The sequence below is a fragment of the Symphodus melops genome (assembly GCF_947650265.1).
Source record: "Symphodus melops genome assembly, chromosome: 5".
In the NCBI taxonomy this organism is placed as follows: domain Eukaryota; kingdom Metazoa; phylum Chordata; class Actinopteri; order Labriformes; family Labridae; genus Symphodus; species Symphodus melops.
In genome coordinates, this window is record NC_136695.1 from 29,070,634 (window position 1) to 29,083,235 (window position 12,602).

General features: G+C 45.3%; 1 protein-coding gene across 3 annotated transcripts in view; it reads right to left on the reverse strand.

Moving 5' to 3' along the window:
• Positions 1-12,602, reverse strand: part of dgkb (diacylglycerol kinase, beta) — a 56,861-nt gene that overhangs the window by 37,428 nt on the left and 6,831 nt on the right. For 2 of the 3 annotated variants that reach the window (XM_079343610.1, XM_079343611.1), the window contains exons 3-12: positions 12,462-12,538; positions 11,726-11,746; positions 10,787-10,934; positions 9,827-9,964; positions 5,675-5,724; positions 3,086-3,160; positions 2,880-2,999; positions 2,382-2,499; positions 632-720; positions 187-303 (exon numbers count right to left, since the gene is read on the reverse strand). In XM_079343610.1, the coding sequence (XP_079199736.1) occupies positions 187-303; positions 632-720; positions 2,382-2,499; positions 2,880-2,999; positions 3,086-3,160; positions 5,675-5,724; positions 9,827-9,964; positions 10,787-10,934; positions 11,726-11,746; positions 12,462-12,538 (953 nt within the window). The remainder of the gene's footprint in view (positions 1-186; positions 304-631; positions 721-2,381; positions 2,500-2,879; positions 3,000-3,085; positions 3,161-5,674; positions 5,725-9,826; positions 9,965-10,786; positions 10,935-11,725; positions 11,747-12,461; positions 12,539-12,602) is intronic. The other variant, XM_079343612.1, reaches the window with a different exon arrangement.

A 12,602-nucleotide genomic window follows, 5' to 3' on the forward strand; every position in this document is an offset into this window, starting at 1 on the left:
ATTATTTTTAGGATTTATTTGCTCCGTATCTGTCGTTTTATTTTTCATGAACTCTCATCCACAAACAAGTGCTTTCTGGGTGTAAATTGGCGGAGGGTATCGGAGGTGCTAAAACAAAAACTCAAGTAGAAAAAGCAGTGGGACTCTAACGAGGAGGCGGCTGCTTCTCCTCGGGTGGTGTCTTACCGTGATTTGACACCACACACAGTGGAGCCCAGTCAGGCCCTGGTAACACTTAACGGTTTTGTGACACTTGTCACACTTGGTGGGGCAGTTCCCCTCCACCCAGAAATGATGCATTACCTGCGGAGAGAGGCAGAGACGGCACACGGAGAGGGGAAGAAGTGAGAGGAGAGAACACGGCGCAGAAAAACAAGATTTATTTACACGTGGCAGAAGTGACACGACAATTAAAAAGAGAGCAGGAGGGGGAAAGAAAATAAACAAGGCCGAGTAAAAATGAGAGGAGGATTCTGTCGCTGCCTGTAAACCTGATGCTGCTGATTAGCGATGCTAAGCAGCAGATTGAGCTGTTTAAATTCCATTAGAGGAAGAAAAGCTCTCGTCCTGAGCCTCGAGTGGCAGCTCTGATGCGAGCGTGCCGAGCGGTAAACACTCCAATCGGACGCACCTCCGTGTTTTTCTTGGTCTTCACGTAGGTTTTGATGCAGGACGGCGGAGCGCGAGCCACGCAGCGCTCGTGGACGGTGTACTTGCAGACTGGGGAGACGGGGGGAGAAAAAGGAATTTGGAAACTTTCCAGCAGGAAGAAACTCAAACAATGAAATCTAAGGACGTGTTTATTCATCATCATGTGACTGCTGTGTGCCTCTCCCATCCCAGCGACAGTTGACCTTTGACCCCCCCCCCCCCATTTTCATTGCTTGAACATTTTTTTTAAATGTAGTTGTTACAGGAAGTATCTTGTTGTGGCCGCCTCCACGACAGGCACGACATGTTTATCGTTGCCGTGGAAACGTCACTACTCTTATTGTTTGTGCTGCTGTGATAAACGTCATGTTGATCATACTCGGATACTTTAACGTTTTCTTTTCTTCAGGTCGTCGTCATGACTACGGTCAACACAAAGTTGTTGTTTTTTTTTTCATTTTTTCATCGAGGCTGGGAGGCGGGAAGAAGCCGAGAGAATATCTCTCGTGATTCCCCGCCTGCCTGGACTTCAGCTCTGGTTACAGTTTTGACCCAGCGCCCCCTGGTGGCAGAATCTACAGAATGTGCCTTTAAACGTTCTCCCACTCCGTTTTCACATTTTCCCCATAAATAATAAAAAAAGGAAAATATTGGACTTTTTTTGAGCCACATTTATCCGACAGGTTCAGATAAACATTTTAATTCAGGATAAAGAAACTGACTCCTGAAGTTCATGTAATAAGTCATTTAATGAGACGTCTTATTTTCAGACTCTCAAATGTGCGTTCCCCATCGGCCAATATTTTGACTTTAAGCTGCTCATAAAGAAGTTTCTTGTCATTTTGCTCGTCAACAACAACATGATATAGAAGTGTAAAAAAAACTCAAGAGAAAAAGAAGTTCAATAAAAATGTTCCTGACATTTAAGCCAAGCCTCCCCACGTCTGCAAACAAATCAACCGCCAGTTTTTACATCTTGAAAATAAGATTATCTGTGTTTGTATTTGAATTTTTACCTAAATTTATTTTTAAAAATATAAGTGTTTGATATTTCATAATTTGATATTTTTTGATGAGAAATATGAGGTGCAGCTTCCGTGCAGACGATCTCTGGGTAACTCTGTTCGCGCCTGTAGTTCGAGTCAGTTTTTAAGGAGGACGTGCAGGAGCATCGAGAGCGTCTGAAACACCTTTAATCATGAACCTCTTTCTCCCAACAAGTCCAAATAAACGTCTTTCTTTAAGACATGAAGGCCTGAATTTCTGTAATAAGTCACAAATATTTGTAAAAGCAGCGAGCTAATTGAACCAGCTGAGAGTCATGAAATGAGACGTCTAAAAAACTGTTATTAAAAACGATCAGATTGGAGATGACAGATATTTTGACCCATGACAAAAAATACAGCGGCTCATGTTTGTGTTTTATATTCTTGATAATTAGATTTTTATCTGGATTTTTCAGGAGAATTTGGGCCTAAAAAAAATAAATAAAATTAAATTAAAAAAAAGTCTGAAAGTCAGTTTTTTATCTAGTCAGGACAGAAAAAAACATTTTTTGAGATTGAAACAGTTTTTTAAGAGTGTCCTGGACAAAACATTTGTCATTATCATCAGTGTGTCAGAGGTCCAGGAGGCCGTGCCAGCAGAACACCGCCTCGACCACACACGAGCAGACGGCGTCGGCCCCTCTGTGTGTAAACGGATGCGGGTATTGAACCCTGAACACTCACACGAGCAGCAGAGTCCCTGCTTGCCCAGGCCGATCAGCATGTTGAGACACAGGTTGCAGTACGCCGGCTTGTTGAAGTGCTTCAGCCTCCACACGTGCTGCCCGTCATCTTTGACATTCTGCAGCGACAAAGCGAGCAGACCATGAGATGTACAGATTATTCTGGATTATTCTTTTTCCTTTTGCTTTGTTGTCCTGCTTTAATCAAACCCAGATCAGGCTCATTCATAAAATCTCACATTTTGGTGCTTATCCCAGCTGAAACTGGTCAAATGGTTCCACCTAGTGGACGTTTGATGAACTGCAGACAGTTTTAATCTGTTGGGGCTTTAAACAGCTGCAGCTTTATAATCCACGTCTGAGGAAAACCTGTCATCACAACTTTCTAATTTGGAAGAATTACCTCTTATAAATAGGAGAATGATCCATATTTAAAAAAAAAAAAAAACAGGTTGTAGCTCTTTTTTTTTTTTTTGTGGGGGTTTCTGAGGGGACTCACCGTCTCCAGGCCCAGCAGGACCAGCAGAGGGATGGTGGTCATGCCTCCCTGGATCCACTCCTCCAGAGACACCGTGCCGTCGTGGTCGTAGTCGATCTCTCGCATCATGTCCTGAAGGATCTGAGGGATGAACGAAACACTCGTTGTGTGATTAAGAGACGGTGAATCTGCTGCTTTCTGCGGAGCGCTCGAGGCGTGTTTCTTACTGGTTTCAGCTCGGTCACGTCCCACTCCAGGTACTCTGCCACGTGCATCATCTGGGAGATAATGTGCTCGAGCTCCTGTGGTGACAGCGCAGACGCTCATCATTACAGGCACACAAACACTGTCTTTACCTCTGTGGATGTTGCAGCCCTGCGCTCAGCTGATGTCACTGGATGTCTGTGGCGTGAATAGAGCGATAAACAGCCAGTAATAGGCGGTTCGCTCGTGTCGTTGGAGGTGGAAGAGGAAACAAAAGGCGGCGTGGGAAGAGCTCAGAGGCTGAGGCTTTAATTACAATGGTTGCTTTTTTTTGGGGGGGGGGGGGGGGGTGACATTATTATCACGAGAGACCGAATCACTATGATGCTCCCAGTGTCGTTGCAGGACGGAGCGGCGAGTTCAGAGGCTCTTTATGATTCAGTACGGTTTGAAAACAACGCACAGACTCGAGCGTCTTCTTTCTGTTTCACCAGAAAGACAACGTGAAAGACAACGTGAAAGACAACGTGAAAGACAACGTGAAAGACAACGTGAAACAGAGAAGAGAGCACATAAAACAGCAGCAGTGTTTTAGTGGGAGGCGGAGGAAGAATAAATCGATGTGAAGATAGATAGATAGATAGATAGATAGATAGATAGATAGATAGATAGATAGATAGATAGATAGATAGATAGATAGATAGATAGATAGATAGATAGATAGATAGATAGATAGATAGATAGATAGATAGATAGATAGATAGATACTTTATTGATCCCGAGGGAAATTCAAGTTTTGTTTTTTTTTGTTTTTTTTAGATAGATGTGGACGGAAACAGATTTTTTTTTTTTTTAAATGTTTGGAGCAGAACACACACACATGAGCTTTATTGGCCATGTATGCTGACACACACTTCAGTAACTGTGCTCTCAATGTAAACATTAAAGCAGGACATGATAAACTCTGCACATAAATCTGAACGCTCATTTACATACTTCTTATTATTAACACATACTTTTATACTTCTGTACTGAATCTCTTTGAAATGAAAGGTGCATCATTATTATTAAAGACTTATAACGCTGGATAAGAACACTGTCATTACGTGACGCTCTCTCCTCCATCTGAGCCGACAATGAGAAACTAATAACAGGATTCATTTCAAAACCTTTAACCTCTCCCTCTCAAGCCTCTAATTCAGACGCCACACTCCCCGTTAACACACACACGCACACACACACACACACACACACACAGCTCTTCATTCATTAATAAACCCAGTCTGTACATCATATCTCTATCATGTGTCGCAGTGATTGTATGAATCAAAAACGATCCGTCAGTGTTTTAATAAACTGAACTGAGTGACTTTTATTAAAGGTCGACATTAAACGTGAAGAACCTTTTATTTGTGACTTTCTTTAACAATGTCCTCCATGTTTTCTTCAGTAGTTGTTATTTGTATGTTTGATTGTGCATCTTTTTTTTTTAATAGTAAAATCACTGATTTCAAGTTCGACCTGCACAAATAAAAACTCACGTGATTCGTGATTTCACGTCAGCTCAGCCCGACTTCACGTAAGTAAACTCTCCGTATAAACTCTGAGTGTGAGCGAGAGCACGCAAGAGGGAGAGAACGAGCAGAGAGACAGGGAGGCTGTGATTGGTTCATCAGAGAGCAGGGAGACAGGGAGGCTGTGATTGGTTCATCAGAGAGCAGGGAGACAGGGAGGCGTGTGATTGGTTCATCAGAGAGCAGGGAGACAGGGAGGCTGTGATTGGTTCATCAGAGAGCAGGGAGACAGGGAGGCGTGTGATTGGTTCATCAGAGAGCAGGGAGACAGGGAGGCTGTGATTGGTTCATCAGAGAGCAGGGAGACAGGGAGGCCTGTGATTGGTTCATCAGAGAGCAGGGAGACAGGGAGGCTGTGATTGGTTCATCAGAGAGCAGGGAGACAGGGAGGCTGTGATTGGTCCATCAGAGAGCAGGGAGACAGGGAGGCTGTGATTGGTTCATAAGAGAGCAGGGAGACAGGGAGGCGTGTGATTGGTTCATCAGAGAGCAGGGAGACAGGGAGGCGTGTGATTGGTTCATCAGAGAGCAGGGAGACAGGGAGGCTGTGATTGGTCCATCAGAGAGCAGGGAGACAGGGAGGCTGTGATTGGTTCATAAGAGAGCAGGGAGACAGGGAGGCCTGTGATTGGTTCATCAGAGAGCAGGGAGACAGGGAGGCTGTGATTGGTTCATCAGATTGGTACCTCGTGGCAGACATTGGTTGAAGTTTTTACAGACTTACAAACTGATACAGATGATGGATTTATTTTGTTCCTTTTTCAGAGAACCTGAGTTATTAATTTCTATCAGGACCTAAAGACAAGTTCAACAAACATCTTAAAAAGTGGACCAGGAGGAAAATGGCCGACCCTGACTTTAAGGTGGGGGCTGGCGGGACAAATTCTGTGTCTAAAGTTTGCATGAAATATTTGTCTGTTTGCGTTCACACATGCAGCTCGACCCAAAAACTTCAGGAGGATTTTTGGTTATGGTGCCGTTATGAAAACACCCGAAGCAGCTCAGGGAGGTTTCCAGGGAGGCCGGGGAAAAACTTACCGAGCTGTCCAGAGAGCCGTTTCCATCCGTGTCGTAGAGTCGAAACATAACTGTGGAGACAAAGACAGAAATGTCAGGCAGCACTCTCCACCCTCCCAAAGCTTTGAAGCAAACCCACACACACACCCACACATCCACACACACACACACACACACCTCCTCTCTGTGTGCAAACTCTGCAGCTATGAGAATCTAAATGCTGCATCAAAGCAAACCTCATCGTTCTTTCATCGCATTGATTCATGAAGTCTGAACGTAAAAGAATCGAGCACACGGAAAACAAAAACCTCAGCAGCCTTCGAGGTGCTCACGCCACCTCCAGCTAATGACGGTGCAGCAGAAGGTAGTGACTGACATCACGAGGACGTCACATGGCTTCTCGTCGGCGCACTAACGAGCAGCTAATTGGCAGCTTCCTGTGTGGGTGTGTGATGTTTTGGAGCGAGGACGAGGGAAGGAGGTCGTTATGGTGATGGTGTTACCAGGAGGTGATTGTGGTTACTCAAGGTCAGACTCCCCCCCCCCCCCCTCCCCTCCCTCGTTAACCAGACTCGTGTGTAAAAGTGCTGCGTGTTGGACGGACAACACTTTCCTCCATTGCAACTCAGGAGAGAAAAATAAAATCTTAAAATTAAGTGTAAGAAAAAAACAAGTTCAGAAATCGTTTAAGAATTCGTTTGAATTCAAACTGCAATACCCATTTTCAACACTAGGTGTCAGAGTTACATATTGCTCCACATGGCTGAAACATTTTAAATCCAGTCTCACATGATTGAAACTTTATGTTAAAGAATTAATTTATCTGAAATGTTTCTGTCTTAGTTTCATTCAACTTTCTTCTCTGCTTTCTAAATGTAATGACAGTTATTCAAAATACCTGAAAAATGTTTAAGTATAAGAGGTCAATGCCCTACAAAACATTATATTATTATTATTATTATATAGATTATTTCAAGGTAATGAGGCTGTGTCAAATTCATAAACAGTCTGAATTTTCATTTCTAAGGAGGTTTAGACGGCGAACACAGGAAACTTAGAAAATCTGATCTGTGAAAATGAAAACTAAAACTTTTTAAAAAAAGGAAGAAAGCGACCTCAGGAGGCTGACGCAAGGTATTTTTATGTTTATTATTAAAATGTCTTATTTTAGCTTCTGGACGCTCTGTTTTATACACTTTAATTTAGTCTTTGTCCTTTATTTTTATGTTTACTGGACTAACAGATTTCTAATTTATGTTTGAGATGATCTGAATTTAAAGAGAAACATCAGCAGAGAAGCTCCGACAGGCTGCATTGAAATCAGAGCAGTTCCTAAACTGTCCAGCAGAGGGAGCCCTCCACCTGGGAAACGACAGCAGGGGAAACGAAGGAGCCACAGCTCAATAAAACATCTACAGATAAATCCATGATGTGCTCACACACATTGAATTATTTAGTCAGTCCTTCATTTAATGAGCATCGGTCGGATCAATAATTCAACACATGGATGAGAAAAAAAAAACAACCTGAAGTCCAATTAAGCCGTGTCACCTTGTGAATAAATGATGTGATAAATGCAGTTCAGAGATGTGGGAGAACACACGGCAGCAAACACGCCGCTCTCAGGAAGAAGACTCCAAAGAGAAATGATTCCAGAAAGTTCAACACAAAAAAAACAAAAACAAGAAAAGAACAGAAACTGTGAAGCTGAAAATGATTCTTTAACTTAAAGGAGCAGTATGTCACTCTGCCCCCTATTGTTTAAAATGGGTACTGCAGTCTAAACTCTAATCATCACAGAGAGCTGTTTGTCCCCGCCCCCTCTCACACAGCTCTGCATGTGGTGGACACTGTAGCTTCAGTGTTTAGCCAGCTCTGCATGTGGTGGGACACTGTAGCTTCAGTGTTTAGCCAGCTCTGCATGTGGTGCACACTGTAGCTTCAGTGTTTAGCCAGCTCTGCATGTGGTGGACACTGTAGCTTCAGTGTTTAGCTAGCTCTGCATGTGGTGGACACTGTAGCTTCAGTGTTTAGCCAGCTCTGCATGTGGTGGACACTGTAGCTTCAGTGTTTAGCTAGCTCTGCATGTGGTGGACACTGTAGCTTCAGTGTTTAGCCAGCTCTGCATGTGGTGGACACTGTAGCTTCAGTGTTTAGCTAGCTCTGCATGTGGTGGACACTGTAGCTTCAGTGTTTAGCCAGCTCTGCATGTGGTGGACACTGTAGCTTCAGTGTTTAGCCAGCTCTGCATGTGGCGGACACTGTAGCTTCAGTGTTTAGCCAGCTCTGCATGTGGTGGGACACTGTAGCTTCAGTGTTTAGCCAGCTCTGCATGTGGTGGACACTGTAGCTTCAGTGTTTAGCCAGCTCTGCATGTGGTGGGACACTGTAGCTTCAGTGTTTAGCCAGCTCTGCATGTGGTGGACACTGTAGCTTCAGTGTTTAGCCAGCTCTGCATGTAGAGACACTGTAGCTTCAGTGTTTAGCCAGCTCTGCAAGTGGTGGACGCTTTTTTTTTGAGAAAAGAACAAAACAAACTGAAGTCCATTTATCGTTGACTTATCGTCCCTTGAATGGAGCCTTTAAAGAACACGCTGTGTGATCGAGTCACGTTGACCTCACACACTTGATGTTTCTAAAGGTGAGAAGAAGAAGTGCGACGAATGGAGAAAAAAAAAAGCTTATTAGTTGAGACATAAAGGTGAAGTGTGATCACAACTACAGAACTCGTTCTGACAGAGAGAGAAGTGAGGAGTGAAAACGAGGGATGACTAATATCTGCCCCTGATTGTCTCAGGGGCAGATATTTGGACTCGCCAAGTTGGACAAAATAGTTGTTTTTGTGTTTCACATGAGTGGATTCATTTATCTCATTCAGTGTGGAAACACGCCCGGGGATTCAAATAACAACTTTGAAAAGAGAAACGTGAGTCATTCAGTCAGTTTCACTGGATCAGGTGAGAGAGAACATTTGAATATTCTTCACCATCAAAAGGCAGATTTCACACTAAGTTGGTTAAATGAAGAGGTAGGAAGATGTTATGGAGCACGTCCCACCTTGGATGTGAAATCCAGGTGAAACAGCAACTTCACAGAAAAACAAAGAAATGACGGTTTTGAGCCACACGCATCAGTACCTTCAGCCGTGCACTCCTGAAAACTTCAGGAAGATTTATGGACGGATCTGTCCACTGACATTTCAGTCCCTCCAGGAAGTCGAGACGTTGCGATCGCAACAATTCACGCAAATTCAACCAATCTCTGCGATTTCTGGACGACCTTGCATCGCCGCAACTTTTCTGCAAATTTGAACAATCAAAATAGTTTTCACCAATCAGAGTAGGAGTAGTAGTGCTGCAGGTCCGTCCTGTCTCCATGACAACAGTTTGTTGACAAAGGGAGGCAATGCCACCTCCGTCACTTTTTACTGCCTGTTTCATATTTGAGATGTTTTTTTAACCCAGCAGACGAAGATATCAAATACAGGGAATATCAGATCAGCGCCGCCGCACACTCAATCACATCAAAGTGTGAGCAAGAAAATAGTTGACGTGAAAAAAAAAATCGCAACTATTTAGCAATTTTTGCTTCCTGCAGCAATTTAATTGCAAAAAAAATCAGCTAAAAACATCGCAACATGCTTTTGCAATTTTTTTGGGAAAAGCTGCCATGAAATCAGGAAATTTAGGCCTCAACAACTTTCCAAAAAGTCTGCGAAATCCTGGAGGGACCAATTCAACAATTCACAAGTGCGTCACAAGCGAGGATCTGGAGAGGAGGAAACGAACAGGTGCTGACGCAGAGACCAACATCAACAGGACGGCGCCCCCTCCAGGTGCCGATAAACCAGACTGTGATCGACTCTTTGCCTTATTGGAGGCCTGATCTAAACCACCTGACGTCTCTGACACTCAGCCACCTCCATCAGACTGTGTCGTCCACACAACCACCGCCGTCCTCATCCACGCACGCCGTGCTCCGACCGCCACCTCAGCGGAGAGGAAGCGTGGACGACAGGAAGACTTTCTGCTCGAGTCTGAGAGCTGCTCGTCCCCCTCCGAGGTTCGACCTTCTTCACCGAGTGTTTCTCTTTATTAATGGTTTAATACACCTGCCGTGTGGACATAACGTCTCCTGTGACAGCAAAGACGGGTGGTATTTAAGGACACTCACACTCCAGCTTGTCCTCGGGCCGCCCGCCCTCCAGCAGCGAGAGGTAGCACACGATGTCCTTCAGCCTCACCGTGTCCAGAGGCCTGGGCAGCGCGGCGGTCTTCAGAGGGGTCGAGTTGCTTTTGATCAGCTTCAGCCCTGCGGGGAGACACGGAGGAAAGGTCAACACATCCTCCACACCGCCTCTCATGTTAGCCCGACGACCTGCTGGGTCAGGACGCCTGACATGAGTCATCCAGCCGTCTGCACGAAAACAAAAACATACCTTTATATTCACTGTGTCTGCACTGTCAGAGCACCAATGGCAGGTTTTGGTTCTCGTGTTTTGAAGATGGAAGCGAATCGTGATTGGACGATTATCCCTTCATCAAATAATGCTCCCAGAACAGACTCAGTGTAAAGTCTAAAAACAGCAGATCTGTTTGCATCGCTGTAATAGAGCGCAGTGAGGGATGGTTGCCAGGGCGACCGTCCTTTCCCTCTCAGCCTTTTAGCCGTCGTTATCAAACAGAGACGGGCTGCAGACGGCGTACTCGACCTCCGCCCGGCGAGCTGCCTTCTCGACGATGGCAGATCTTTTGCAGAGGCGTGAGCGCGTCCTCTGACTCGTCTCCACCTCGCCGTGCACATCGTCCCGCCCTGACTTCAGAAGGCAACGTGACCACGGCCAAGTCAAACTGAAGGAATCTGAATCTGATGTGTGTAACCCGTCACTACACCAGGATGAGACATCAGTGTAAACGTTGTCAACAAACAAAAGCTCTGCCAAAGACTATTGGCAGCCTCGGCTCTACATTTTATATGTTGTACTTGGCAGGGACTCGGATGCATCCAACAGAAGCAGAGATGATGCAGTGACTGAAGAGAGCGAGGCGGTGGCGTGCACAGTAACCACGCTCCGTGTTTGTGTTTTGGACGGCGGGGGTTGTTAGGCTGCAGGTTCCCTCTCTCTACACTCACCAGACACTCGGGGCTTGTCAGAAGATGACGGACTGGGTTTGGGGCCCTTGTCGCTAAACGTCATGAAGAGGTGCTGACAGAACTCCTCGGGGAGCTCGCTCTCCAGGAACGTCTGCATGAACACCTTGAAGCCCTCGTAGTCGATCTCCTGAAAAGAAATCACAGCGCGTCAGTCGGGCTGCAGGAGGTGCCTTCAAGGTCTCCGGGGATTTAAGACGCTCACAGAGTAGTTGGTGTGTGAATCTTTGACTCTGCTGATTTCTTTAAATCTAGTGTCAGAGTGTGATCGAGGCTGTGAGCGGTGTGTGTGTGTGTGTGTGTGTGTTCAAGCTTTAATGGCGTGCTGTCATCTTTTCTACTCTCCGTGTTTCGAACTTGAAGTCCATCCTCACGATTGTTTAGGCGGCTTCATCTTTGAGCTGAATTTCCAAACAGTTTGCCAATAAACACACCTGAGAGGCGACGTTCTGCAGGAGGAACCTCTCTCTCTCTCTCTCTCTCTCTCTCTCTTTCTCTCTCTCTCTCTGGTTTGTTATTTAAAAGGTATTTTTACTGCTTCACCGCCAATAAAGAGTCGAGTTATTCAACACGAGAGAGAGAGAGAGAGAGAGGGCGAGAGAGAGGGCGAGAGAGAGAGAGGCAGAGAGAGAGAGACAAAGAGAGGGCGAGAGAAAGAGAGGGCGAGAGAAAGAGAGGGCGAGAGAGAGAGAGAGGGCAAGAGAGACAGAGAGAGGGCGAGAGAGAGAGGCAGAGAGAGAGAGACAAAGAGAGGGCGAGAAAGAGAGGGCAAGAGAGAGAGAGAGAGAGAGAGAGAGGCAGAAAGAGAGAGAGAGGGCAAGAGAGACAGAGAGAGGGCGAGAGAGAGAGGCAGAGAGAGAGAAACAGAGACAGACAGAGATAGAGAGAGAGAGAGAGAGAGAGAGAGGAGGTGGGTGTTACCTGACAGAGGATTTCCTGCTTCTACTCCGGCAGCATTGAAGAAAAAAAGAAATCGATCATGAAGTCATTAACATGAGATTGATAAATCACTTCTTTATAAATCAGTTTGTTTTAAAACATTCTGGATGTTTGTTTGTTTGTTTGTTTGTTTGTTTGTTTGTTTGCTGCAGCCTGAATGCAACAGTAATTCATGCATGCACAGATGATAAACATACTGAATGTAAACTGATGGATGCTTCTGGGACTTTCTGCAAAACATTTAAAAAAAAACTAAAAAAACTTGGGGATCGAGTCAGCTTTCACGTGACCTCGGTCACCTTTGGACCCGCCCACCTGGCGGGCAGGAAGACTTCTGACTGCTGCACACGACGCAGACGTTATCAGCCTCCCCATTTAAAAACAGCACTGGTTTTTTTTTTCTTCTTCTCGAGATCTTGAGGAAACGACAGAAACAATCTCGAACCGTAGCGTAGCGTCAAGATCTGGAGAACGTGACGGACCTTTTCCTCAGACTGAACAGTCGTAAAATAAAACGAGCGGCTGCGTGCTCGCGTCCTGCACCTCGGGGACTCACGTCACTTTAAGATGATTTTAAATAAGCAACAAAATGAGAAGGACAAACGGAGGAAATGAGCAGGTTTGTGTTTATCAGCAGAGAGCGATGCTTTACGAGCTCGACCGTCTTTAATAGACTATAAAGCAGAGCTTGTATAAATACAGTGTAAACTGTACATACCTCCTCGGGGTTGTATTTAGCCAACACACCGTCTCCATGGAACTCCTGCAGCACATCCTTCAGCTTCTTGGTGGAGTCTGAGGAGACACAAGGACGAGTGGTTAGTGTGTGTGTGTGTGTGTGTGTGTGTGTGTGTGTGTG